This window comes from Cricetulus griseus, chromosome 2, assembly GCF_003668045.3.
Source record: "Cricetulus griseus strain 17A/GY chromosome 2, alternate assembly CriGri-PICRH-1.0, whole genome shotgun sequence".
NCBI lineage: Eukaryota > Metazoa > Chordata > Mammalia > Rodentia > Cricetidae > Cricetulus > Cricetulus griseus.
The window spans coordinates 373,045,568-373,058,247 of NC_048595.1; the positions used below are offsets into that span (position 1 = coordinate 373,045,568).

Consider the following 12,680-nt stretch of genomic DNA (forward strand, 5'->3'; position numbering starts at 1 on the left):
TAGACACAGGATAAAACCTTTATTGCTGAACATAAAATGCCCACCAGAGAAGCCTGGCCAGTAGCCTCTTCCCTGGGCAGGAGTCCTGGATAGGGAGGGCTGGGGTACAAGTCCTTCAGCTATTGCCACACCCACCACAGGAGACAGACGGGGGTGAACCTCACATGGCACCCTGATGGGTAGGGAGCCAGGGACAAGTTCTAGAGTGAGGCTTAGTGCCTTGGACCAGGGAGAGGTGAGGAACAGGGAATGGACAGGGCCTTGGCTTAAGGGAGAACAAGGCTTGGACACACAAAGGTCTCCAAAGGCTATAAGCCAAATGTGAGGAGCTATGTGTCCCTGCTTATAGCCCCAGTTGGGCTCAGTGGCAGGCTGCTTCTCCTCAGGAGCAGCGGTGGGTAGAGCCTCCATCCTCTCCAGGGGTGAGGGTCTGAGGTAGGTGCGGGCTGATCCCCAGGGAGCCTCACAGGCGTGGTTTGATGTGTAGCGGCTTCCCTACATAGAGAGCAAAGGTCAAGCATCAAGCCACTCCAGCACAGAAAGAACGTCCCCACTCCAACTTTCTGACTGAGGCTCAGGACAGGGGAAACTCCCAGCCCAGGCCTGCCAGCAAGGGTCTGCAAGCAACCAGTTGTCCTCCAGCTCTCATCTACCTCTTCAGCCCTTGCCACCAGCCAGGCTCTGAGGAGTAGAGAGGGAAGGGGACCTGGGGACTCTGCCACTTCAAGGTCTTCCTGGGCTGAGTGGCAGCTTAGGAGAGCCAGGCAGCCCCTGTAACAGTGGGTGGGCCCACAGGTGGGAGCCACAACACTCTGCAGGCTGAGCTATAAATACTGGGTGCGTGCAGACACGCAGGCACATGCAACACTCACACCTGGGAGCAAGGCTGCCAGACACAGACAAGGCAGGCGTGCTTTCCACATGGAAAAGTGAGGTGTGCAAGCAGGCAGCCCCAAAGGGGTGGGGTGAGTAAAACTGATACAAGTTGATAGGGTCTGGAGGGAGGAGAAGGAGAAAAAGGGTCCCTGGAGTAGCATATTGTGAGGGCTCCTGCTTGGTGAGAGCTTTCTTTTCATAAATGTTCTGTGTCACTCTCTTAGGTGACTATCCTGCTGGCCACAGCAATTTCAATGTGGCTATGTGGCATGGCCCACATGCCCCTGTAAGACCTCTCTCATGGGGGGGGAGGGATCCTTTCTTCAGGGCCAAAGAAGGAGTGAGGAGTGAGGCCCAGCAGCTGGGCACAGGCCTGAAGATTCAACAGCCTCGGCCAGGTTAGCCCCCATTTGTCCTCTGGGTGCTTCAACAGGCACAGCTAGGCTTCCTGCCAGAGACTGTCCCAGGCTCAGCTGCACCTGCCCCTCCAGCTCCCTTCGTAGCTGAACAAGCCTTATGAGCTTTCTAGTCGGCCCAAACTACACGTAGGGTGTAAGCACCCTGTGACTCCACTGGTCTTGGGATTAACTTTGAGTTCATGATTTTTAAAAACACATGAAGCCTCAGGGTCCCCAGCTGCTCACCAGCCAGTGGCCACCTACATGGAAGAAACTGTTGCCCCATTTAGGTTCCAGTTGGGCAAGGGCCTGGTATCAACCACTCTGCACCCATGAAGGATGGTGTAACCAGGAGGCAGCCCCTCCAGCAGGCGCTTCAGTGTGCTCAGTGGGGCTGTTAGAGAAGCCTGCAGCAAGCATCTTCCATTAACGTTACGGCTGTGAAATATGACAATAAAATGATAGCCGTATGGTCGCAAATTTGCAGCCCGCCGAGCTGCGTGGGGTTTATCGTCACTCAAACGCGCAGAGAGCTGTAAAATGTTTACAGAAAGGGTCGTTTGCAGCCATAAAATCCTCTTTTCTCTCCTAAACAAGGCTGAGTGGAGCCATTTACCAAGCCCCAAACGCTCATTGGGGAGAGGGAACATCTGTTCTCTCCAGGAGTGTACGGTGATCTTCCAGAACAAATTAACAGAAATGGGTGCTTTCTAATTAAATCAGCCCTCGCTGGGGTGGTCTTCAAGGCGACCACTGCTGTGCTTGCTCCTCACTGGCCTGCCCTGGGCACCTGGTACACTGACTCCCAGGCCCTACCCAGAGATGCCATTCTGAAGTGCATATTTAAAAAGACCCAGGAGGGGTTAGACTGCTCACCTGAGTCCTTGGTACGGGGGCTCCTGGGGGTCTGGGACCCACTCTGGCCTCCTGGGCTCGGGGAGGAATGCAAGGAGATGAAGGATGGCAGCTTGCAGAGGCTGCTGGAACCTGTTCCTGAGCCTGTCCCACCTGTCCCAGAGGTGGCTTCTTCCTGGTCCAAAGATGGGGTGGGGGAGCTAGCAGAGCAGGAGGAGGAAGGGGAGGAGGCAGCGGTGGCCTTTGAAGACAGGGTAGAGGTGGAGGTTAATACCCTTGGGGAGGGGGGTGGGGAGGTTGGGGCCTCAGTTCTGGAGGCCAGACCACTGGACATCTGTCTGGCAGGACGCTGAACAGTAGAGAGCTTCCTGCACAAAAGAGGAAACAAAAAGTGAGGGTGGGTGACTTCTCCCAGATATCAGAGAGAGGGTGCTTGTCAATTATCTGCATGGCACCTATCCTATAACAGGGCTACTAGGCATGTTTATACAGATCTAAGCCTGATATACAGTCCAAGGACCTCTGACCTGAGGCAAATGGAGCTGAAGCCTGTGAAATTCAGCTCCATTCCTCACCTTCTGGGGCCTAGGGTTCATCTGCAGGGAGTCCCCACAATCCACAGGAGATGGGCACAACTCCAGTATCCCCGCCCTCCAGGGGCTTATTCCCAGCTAGTAGGGAGTGGGTTTCTGAAAGCCTCTATGCATGCGGGCGTTTGTGACTCTGCCCACATTCAGGGATCTAGAATATAGGCATCTTTAGGAGCTCTTTCCTCCAACTGAGATTCCCTTTTGGATCTAAAGACCACAGTGTTGGGGTGAGACTTTACCCCAGAGGGTCCTAAATGTCTTTAGAGCAGGGATGGGCCACCTCCAGGTCACGTAAGCTCACATATGCAGCACCCATATGATCTGTCACCTGAGTACATGGCCAGCTGAGGCCCTGCTTTTGGGGGCTCCATCACTGGGCCCTGGAGTAGCAGTAGGTGCAGCTGTCCGCCGGCCATGTCGCTTCTGGTTACGATGGAGCAGCTGGCACTGGGCACCACGGGGACAAATACCCCTGCGGGCAAAGTCAGGACACAGCAGTGTGTGCTTCTTCTTGCACTAGAGGAAGAACAACAGTTGGTAGGGCTAAGCAGATGCTATAGCTACACACAGAGAAGAGGGCCAAATGCAGCACAGTGAGAGCCCATGACCCTGTAAGCTACCCACCAGGTCTCGGGGCCAAAGGCTGTTTGCTGGGATGATGAGGCCACCAGGCTTGGGTTGTTCCACCTGCACATGCACTAAGGGTAGGGCCAGGGCTAGCACCTGCCTAGGGATTCCCAGAGCCTGAAGCGAGGCCACTGCTGGGGCTCTTCCTGTCTGCTCTGCCTATCTGTCTCTGTTCCAGTGCGTGTATTTGGAGCAGAGAAAGGTAGGTGGGGCTTGAGGCCTCAGGGGACCTCATGGAATAGGGTTTGGGCCAGAAGCCCAGGCTAGCAGGCAAGGCAGGTCGGCTGAGGCCGGGCATCACTGGGCTAGGGCTGGGCCAGGCACTCGATCCATGACACCTGTCATGGGGCTAATTATACCAGTGTAGAGGGTAGGGGGAGGGCATGCCAGGCAGCAGGTGTCCCAGGCCAAGGCTTAGAGTCAGTTCTGTCCACCAGACCACATTAGGGACTCCAAAAGCCTCTCTGCCCAGTGTACAGTGGCTAGGCCTAGCCAGGGGGAGACCCAGAGATGTTGACTGGTGCTTGGGACTCCCAAGCTCTACTCTGTAGCCCAGATGCTACAAATCCTAAAGCTTTCCAAGGGAAGGGTCCCTGCTCCCCCATAATTTGGATGGGCACAGCTTGGCAGAGTGAATCAGAGTCTAGTTAATCTTGGGCATCCAAACTATACCTCCTATCGGACCAGGAAACAAGAAGCCCAGATCAAAATGAGATACCTCACTGAATTCAAAATCAGCCTGGTACCAGAGCAGCCCATGCTAAATCATGGTTATAGAATGGTAGGCCAACAGGAAATAGGACTCAGTCTTAGAGCCACATCCTCACAGGTCTTATGACCTCCCTATTAGAAGGTATCCTGTGTGTGTGTGTGTGGGGTGTCCCCTGCCCTGCTTGCAGCAACTAGGATGAAGCCTGGCAGAGGGCCTTACAGAGTGGGACACACCGGTCTCAGCAGGTGTACAGCTGCAGTGAGAAGAGCTGGACAGAGTAAGCACCCTAGTGTGATTTGCTCCTGTGATGTGGGTGCCCCACCTGCTGTGCAAGCAGATGAAGGCAAGGTTCCTTCCTTCCCAGACTCACTTATTTACTCCTACAAGGAATGTGAGCTCCTGTGCATTGGGCCCAGCCAGGAACCTGGGGCTTAAAACGCAAGGGCAGCCTGACAAACAGAGAGAATAAAAGCTGGAATGACCAGAGAACAGAAGACCTACTGCCAGCATGCATGTGAGCATGTGAGCCACTGCAGGTGTATACAGTCGCACTCAAGTAGTGCTAAGTGTCCCACAAATTTGTTTATCAAAGCTATAACAGACCAACAGAACTTGGCTCAGATGCAGCCTGGACCCTACTACTCTATATTGTGGTCCACAAGCACCTAAAATGAGATGGAATTAAACAAATACATTGCAGAAACCAAACATTATGGACTTGGCAGGAAAAAATGTAAAATATGGAATTCTATTTTCCATTGATTACATGTTAAATTTTTTGATTGAATGAAAAACAACTTTTCACTTGCCCCACTCCTTTTAAACACATGTGCATTCTTCCCAGAAAGTGCTAAGCTGGTCTAATGCTCCTGAAAAACCTCTAGGGAGAAAGGTGAAGATCTTCCTTAGATCATCCAAGAGTTCTGACAAGAAAGTGTATGATGAAAGGAAATTCCTAGGTAGCAGAGACAGGGCCCACCTCACTCCCAGACCTGGACACGGGCCACTCAATGATACAAAGGTCTGACCAGTAACATAACCAAGGGTCTGGAGTCAGGCTCTCACTGTTACATAACCAGCTGGACTATGTAAGTAAGGAGCCATATAGGAGCACTATGGCAGTACACCACCTTCTGTGGAGGACAGTGCAAGTCCCTGGAGCCCTAGAGCCTTAGGTGTTTGTGTAGAAAAGAGGAGCCACCTCCAAAGATGAAGAAAGCAGAAAAGGGAACCAAAGAAATGTGAAGGAAAGAGGTAAAACATAGCAGGAACTGAAGTCAAGAAACTCAAAAGGCTTTCCTTCACATAATTAATAATCAGGCAGCAAGGGGCGAACACAGAGGTAATGCTAGTAAAGGAATAAAGTCAGATGCTGAGGATTCACAGAGACATGAGATGTGACAGAGCACAGCTCAGTGGTCCAGTGTAAGCCATGGTGTGTGGAGCCTCTGACTCAATCACCTGCACTGAGGGAAAAAAAAAGGACCTATGTCACATCAAGAACAAGCTTTATGCCAATCAATCTGAATATACAGGTGAAATTGACAAGGAAAACAAAAGTTGGATTTTCTTATTGCCATAAAAGAATTTCAATCAGTATTTAAGAAAGTTCCAACCCAAAGAATTTACAAGACATAATCTCCCCCCCCCCCCCCCCCCGCCTTGTGCTTGCTAGGCAAGCACTCTACCACTACTACGCTAAATCCCCAAGCCCTACATGACACAATTGTACTTCATGAAAAAATCAAATCCACAGAAGGGTAAAACAGAGAACCACAGTCTATGTGGCCAGAACAATGAGGAGAAAGAGAGGGAGGGAAGAAGGGATGAAGGGATGAAGGGACGGAGGGACGGGGGAGAGGGGGAGAGAGAGAGAGAGAGAGAGAGAGAGAGAGAGAGAGAGAGAGAGAGAGAGAGATTGTCATGACAAATACCATGAGGAAATCAACAAACAAAAACAACTAAACAAAAGATAAAAAGTTTAAAGAAATATTGGGGGGGTGGCCTAATGAGTGAAAGATGATCTAATGAGTGAAAAGTGCTTGCCTTAAAGCCTGGTGAATTGAGTTCAACTTCTGGAACACACATAAAGGCTTGGAATGAGAGAGCTAGATCCACAGCTGTCATCTGATTTCCAGATAAATGCCATGACAAGTTTGGCCCCCTCACACATAGCAATAATAAACAAAAATGAAAGCAAGAAGATTGCTGTGAGTTCGAGGCCATTCTGGTCTACACAGTGAGTGCCAGGACAGCCAGGGTGGGAGAGATGGCTTGCTGGCCAACAGTGAGCACTGCTCTTAGAGAGGACCCAGCTTGGGTTTCCCAGAACTCATGCCAATCAAGTCTCAACTATCTCTAACTAGGTTTTAGAGTATCTAGTGCCCTCTTCTGGCCTCCAAAGGCACCTGCATGCACATGTTACACTTATCCACACATCCACAAATACACAAATAAAAATTAAAAAATAAGGTCAATAAGCAGAAATTAGTATATTACAAGGCTAACTAAGAGGACAAAGTCTTAGATCATCTCCATAGAAATGAATTATTTAGTAAAATCCAACCTTAATTCAAAGTTGAAATTAGGCAAATTAGCGATGGAAAGGAACATATTCTTACTAATAAAGAATCTTGCAGACCTGACATGGTGACCAACACATTTAATCCCAGGACTCAGAAGGCAGAGACTGTATCTCTGTGAGTTTGAGGCTAGTCTCGTCTATATAGCTGAGTTCCAGGATAGCCAAGGTTACACAGTTGAGAACCCGTCTCAGAAGAAGAAGAAGAAGAAGAAGAAGAAGAAGAAGAAGAAGAAGAAGAAGAAGAAGAAGAAGAAGAAGAAGAAGAAGAAGAAGAAGAAGAAGAAGCAGCAGCAGCAGCAGCAGCAGCAGCAGCAGCAGCAGCAGCAGCAGCAGCAGCAGCAGCAGCCACCACCACCACCACCACCACCACCACCACCACCACCACCACCAACCCTGATGGTCTTAGTTCAATCTCCAAGACCAACATGGTGAAAGGAACGAGAACCAGTTGCAACAAGTTGTATCCTTACTTGCACTTGTGGCAAATACGCATGCAGGTACGTGTGTGCATACACATATACAGATGCACTAAATAAATACTATAAAAAATGAATGGATGGATGGATGGAAAAAATGTGGTACATTTACACAATGGAGTACTACTCAGCAGAAAAAAAAAAAACAATGGAATGGATGGAACTATAAGAAACCATCCTGAGTGAGGTAACCCAGTCACAAAAAGACAAAAATGGTATGTACTCACTCATATACGGATTTTAGATCTAAAGCAAAGAAGTAGCAGCCTATAATCCATACCACCAGAGAAGCTAGGAAATAAGGAGGACCCTAAGAGAGACATACATGGTCCCCCGGAGAAGGGGAAAGGGACAAGATCTCCTAAGCTAATTGGGAGCATGGGGGAGGGGAGAGGGAGTTAGAAGACAGAGAAGAGGAGAGGAGAAGACAGGAAGGAGCAGGAAGATCTAGTCAGGGGAGGAACGGAGGAGAGCAAGAAAAGGGATACCATCATAGAGGGAGCCATTATAGTTTTAAAGAGAATTCTGGCACTAGAGAAATGTCAACCCTTACTAACATTCTAAGCAATAGTTGAGAGGCTACCTTAAATGCCTTCTCCGATAATGAGATTGATGACTACCTTATATGCCATCCTAGAGCCTTCATCCAGTAGCTTATGGAAGCAGATGCAGACACCCACAGCTAAAATCTGAGCTGAACTCTGGAACCAAGTTGCAGAGAGGGAGGAGTGATGAGCAAAGGGGTCAAGACTGTGCTGGGGAAACCCACAGAAACAGCTGACCTGAACAAGGGGTTTGCTCATGGACCCCAGACTGATAGCTGGGAAACCAGCATAGAACTGTTCCAGACCCCCTGAACAAGGAGGTCAGTTTGGAGGTCTGGACAATCTATGGGACCACTTGTAGTGGATCAGTATTTACCCCTAGTACACAAATGGACTTTGGGAGCCCTCTCCACATAGAGGATACTCTCTCAGCCTGGACACACTGTAGAAGGTCTAGGCCCCGCTCCAAATGATGTGCCAGACTTTGAAGATCCCCCATGGAAGGTCTCCCTGGGAAGCAGAAAGGGGTTGGGATAGGGGGTCAATGGGGGGCAGAGGAGGAGAAGAGGGAGAGGGAACTGAGATTGACATGTAAAAGAAGCTTGTTTCTAATTTAAATTTTTTTAAAAAAAGAAAAATCCTTTGACCAAAAGAAACAAAAAACAAACAAAAAAACCCTTAGATTAAACCAGTAAGAATAAATACGTTGTTCCTGAGAATGGCCACCACAGGTTTCTCTTTCCCTGCAGTGTTCACTATGCTCTGGTCCATTGTGGCTCACTGAAGCCTAAGACAGGGGCTGTCCCCATTCATCTCCTACATCTCTCTCCAGCTTCATTTGAGATGGCTCAGAGATAAGAGGCACTGGCTACTCTGGGTTTGGTTCACAATACTCACATTGAGGATCACAACTCCAGTTCCAGGGCTCCAGTACTCTCTTGTGGCCTCAGCAGCCACCAAGCAAACATGTGGTGAACAGAATACATGCAAGCAAAACATTCACACATAAAATAAAAATAAATAAAAAAGATTTATTTTTGAGACGGGGTTTCTCTGTGTAACAACCTGGCTGTCCTGGGACTCACTCTGTAGACCAGGCAGGCAGGCTGGCCTCAAACTCACAGAGATCCTTTGTGAGTTTGCCTTTGCCTCATGAGTACTGATATTAAAGAAGTACACCATCACTGCCTGGCTACAAATAAATCTTTAAACAAACAAAAACAAACTTCCAGAAAGCATGCCTGATGGAGAGGAAAGGCTGGGAGCTCCCACTGCGATAATCTACATATACTGTGTCCAAGACAGATAAGAAGAAAGGAGGAATGTACTTGGACTAAAAAAACAAAAACCCTCACTGATTAAAATACCACTGTTTAAGAAGGAATAGTTAAAGCTGGGCTTTGGTGACACATACCTTTAATCCCAGCACTCGGGCCAGCAGAGACAGGCGGATCTCTGTGAGTTCGAGACCAGGCTGGTCTACAAAAGCTAGTTCCAGGACAGCCTCCAAAGCTACACAGAGAAATCCTGTCTCGAAAAACAAAACCAAACAAACAAACAAAAAAGAAGGAATAGTTAAAATTACCATCACAGATACCATGTAGGAAGACTGCAGGAAAAAAAATCAACATAAAGACTGGTTTTTCTGTACATCAATGAATAGTGAGAAAATAAAATTTAAAAATGCTTTTGTGTGTATGTGTGTAAGCCTGGACTAAACCAGGGCTTCACATATGCTAAGCAAGAGCTCTACCACTGAGTCATAGCCCCAGCCCACTAAACTCTGTTTATAATAGTAACAGCATCATGGTGGAAAGTATACCATGATAAAGTGATAAAGGCCTATGTCCACTGTCACTGCCCTGACCCACAGATTCAACAATCCTAACCAAAAATCCAAGTGTGCCAAGTGTGATAAACCCACCTGTAACCCGTCAACACTCAGCAGATAGAGGAGAATCCTGAGCTTGAGGCTAGCCTGGGGTATACAGCAAGACTCTAAACAAAAAAACAAAACATGAGGCTTAGCAGTTAAGAGAACTTGTTGAGCAATCATGAATACAGAGTTTGGATCCCAGCACCCATGTAAGTCAGACATTCCACAAATGCCGTAAGTTGGCTCCAAGGAACCAAATATCTTGGTCTTTTCTGGCCCCCAATCACATGGACCTGCTTATCAGCTGTACATATACCACTCCAGGCATATCCACACATAAATAAATAAAATAAAAAATACTAAAACAAAAAAAAAAAGAGAAGGAAATCAACAAGCAAACCAAAAAACTATCTTTTTAACTTGACAAAGTGAATCTCAACTGTACTTCCAGGCACAGTGATACCACACCTGCCCAGCTTGTGCAAAATTAATTAATAAATGAGTGGGTGGAGTAAAATATACTTTCGGAAGAATGAGGGTAAATATAGTGAAAACCAGCTGGATGTGGTGGCACACAACTTTAATCTCAACACTCAGGAGGCAGAGACAGGTGGATCTCTGTGTGTTCAAAGCCAGCCTCTTCTAAATATTGAGTCTGAGACTAGCCAGGACTATATAGTAAGATCCTGTCTCAACAGCAACAATAGCAACAACAACAAACAAAACAAATCTACATACATTAAAATTAAGAATTTTTATTCTTCAAAAATATACCACAAAAATAAAAAAATAAAAAGAAATAAAGATTTTTCAAGAAAGAAAAATTTATTCTACATGATGATTCATGCCACAGTTATATGACCTTGGATATTTTATAGAAGCTTTGGCTTTTTAAAGAGGCTTTGGATAATTTGAGAGAGAACTGGATATTTTAGAGAGACTTTCGACTTTGAAAGAGACTTCAGATATTGACTGAACCTTTAAAGTATTGAAAGTTTAAAGACTGTGAAACTTTTAAGTTATACTGTGTTTATATTGTGATATTAATGTGAGATCTTGGAGATGAAGAATAAAATATATTATTGTTTAATAGTGTTGTATTAGTATTTCAAATTAACAGGGGGCTAATTATCCTGGCTTGTTTATGTCAATTTGATACAAGTTAGAGTCATTTAGGAGAGAGACTGATGGGGGATGTCCTTCTGTATGCTGTGAATATGTTTTTCTTATTGATTGATGAATAAAACTGTTTCAGACAATAAGAGAAACATATATTCACAGCATACAGAAGGACATCCCCCATCAGGGACTCTAAACTGAGAAAATGTCTCTGTTAAGATTTGCCTGTAGGGGCTGGAGAGATGGTGGAGCAGTTAAGATAGTTCTGACTGTTCTTCCAGAGGACCGGGATTCAATTCCCAGCACCCACATGGCAGCTCACAAATGTCTGTAACTCCAGTTCCAGAGCTTTTGACATCCTCACACAGACATACATGTAGGCAATGAACACAAAATAAAAATAAATTTTAAAAAGATTTGCCTGTAGACAGGTCTATAATGTATTTTCTTGATTAGCAATTGATGGGAGAGGGCCCAGCCCACTGTGGGTGGTGCCACCCTGGGCAGGTGGTCCTGGGTTCTATAACAAAGCAGGCTAAGCAAGCCAGTAAACAGTGTTCCTGTGTTCCTCCAAGGCCTCCGCTACAATTCCTGCCCTGATTTCCCTAAATGACAGACAACAAGCTGTAAGTTGAAATACACCTATTTTAGGGTTTCAATTGCTGTTAAGAGACACCATGACCACAGCAACTTTTATAAAGGAAAACCTTTAATTGGGGTGGTTTAGAGTTTCACAAGTTTAGTCCATTATCATCATGGCAGGTGGCATGCAGGCACATGGTGGTGGTGAAGGAGCTGGGAGTTCTACATCTTGATCCACAGGTAACAGGAAGTAAACTATGACACTGGGCATAGCTTGAGCATAGGAGACCTCAAAGCCCACCCCCACAGTAACATACTTTCTCCAACAAGACCACACCTCCTAATAGTGTCACTCCCTTTGGACACTTTCTTCCCCAAGTGGCTTCTGGTCATGATGTCTCATCACAGCAATAGAAACCCAAGACAAAAGCTGAGGCATGAATATGTGCCAACCAGGAGGAGACAGGTGTTAGAACCACTGCAAGGGTTTAAAGCAGCATCATCAACGTGCTCCAACCTAATGAGACAGAAAATGTCAAAAACACAGGAGGGTGCAGTCAAGCCAATAAACTTTAGAGCTGAAAAGTGCAATGACTGAAACAAACTCAGCAGTGGGCAAAGGGACATAACTGGAGTAGAAATTAACCACAGAGACAAAGTCAGACCAGGAAACTTCAAACTGCACGCTAACACATAACTGTCATGAAGTAGAAGACACAAAAGAAGAAAACAACTTGAATTCAAGAATCCAAACTGGACAGACCAAGAAATCCTCCTGGAATACATGATGATCAAACTCATAAAAGTTGAAAACAAAGAAATAACCCTGAAAGCAACCAAAAGATAAATACTATTCATCCCCCTATTTCAGAGGGGGATGAAATTGCCATGAAAAGAGAAATAGCATAACCTTCTTTGAAATAAAAATAAAAAAATAGCTGAGCATAGGTGGCGCACGCTTTTAATCTCAGCACTCGGGAGGCAGAGGCAGGCGGATTTCTGTGAGTTCGAGAGCAGCCTGGTCTACAAGAGCTAGTTCCAGGACAGCCTCCAAAGCCATAGAGAAACCCTGTCTCGAAAACAAAAACAAAATAAATAAATAAATAAATAAATAAATAAATAAATAAATAAATACCACTAAGCTAGAATCTTTTTGTTTGTTTTGACGACAGGGTCTCATCATGTAGCTCTGGTTATCTTGCAACTTGTCATGGTAATTAGACTAGCCTAGAATTCATGGAGATCAGCCTCTTTCTGCCTTCTGAGTGTTAAAGGTGTACTCCAGTATCCCCAGCTTTCTGTCTTTGCTTGAGCTTTCTACATTATACTTGAAATAAAGGTTATAGCATTTAGTGTGCTTTTAATTTTTATTTATTTATTTTGTTTCAGGTAGGGTTTCATTACATAGTCAAGGCTTTCCTCAAGCTAAAGGTGAGCCTC

General features: G+C 46.3%; 1 protein-coding gene across 6 annotated transcripts in view; it reads right to left on the reverse strand.

Annotated features, from left to right (window-relative positions):
* Nucleotides 1–12,680, reverse strand: part of Zc3h3 (zinc finger CCCH-type containing 3) — a 97,755-nt gene continuing 85,075 nt past the window's right edge. For all 6 annotated transcript variants that reach the window (XM_027403849.2, XM_027403851.1, XM_027403850.2 and 3 more), the window contains 3 exons: nucleotides 3,048–3,235; nucleotides 2,151–2,497; nucleotides 1–495 (listed from right to left, as the gene is read on the reverse strand). In XM_027403849.2, coding sequence (XP_027259650.1) covers nucleotides 464–495; nucleotides 2,151–2,497; nucleotides 3,048–3,235 — 567 coding nt within the window. In that variant the 3' untranslated portion in view covers nucleotides 1–463. The remainder of the gene's footprint in view (nucleotides 496–2,150; nucleotides 2,498–3,047; nucleotides 3,236–12,680) is intronic.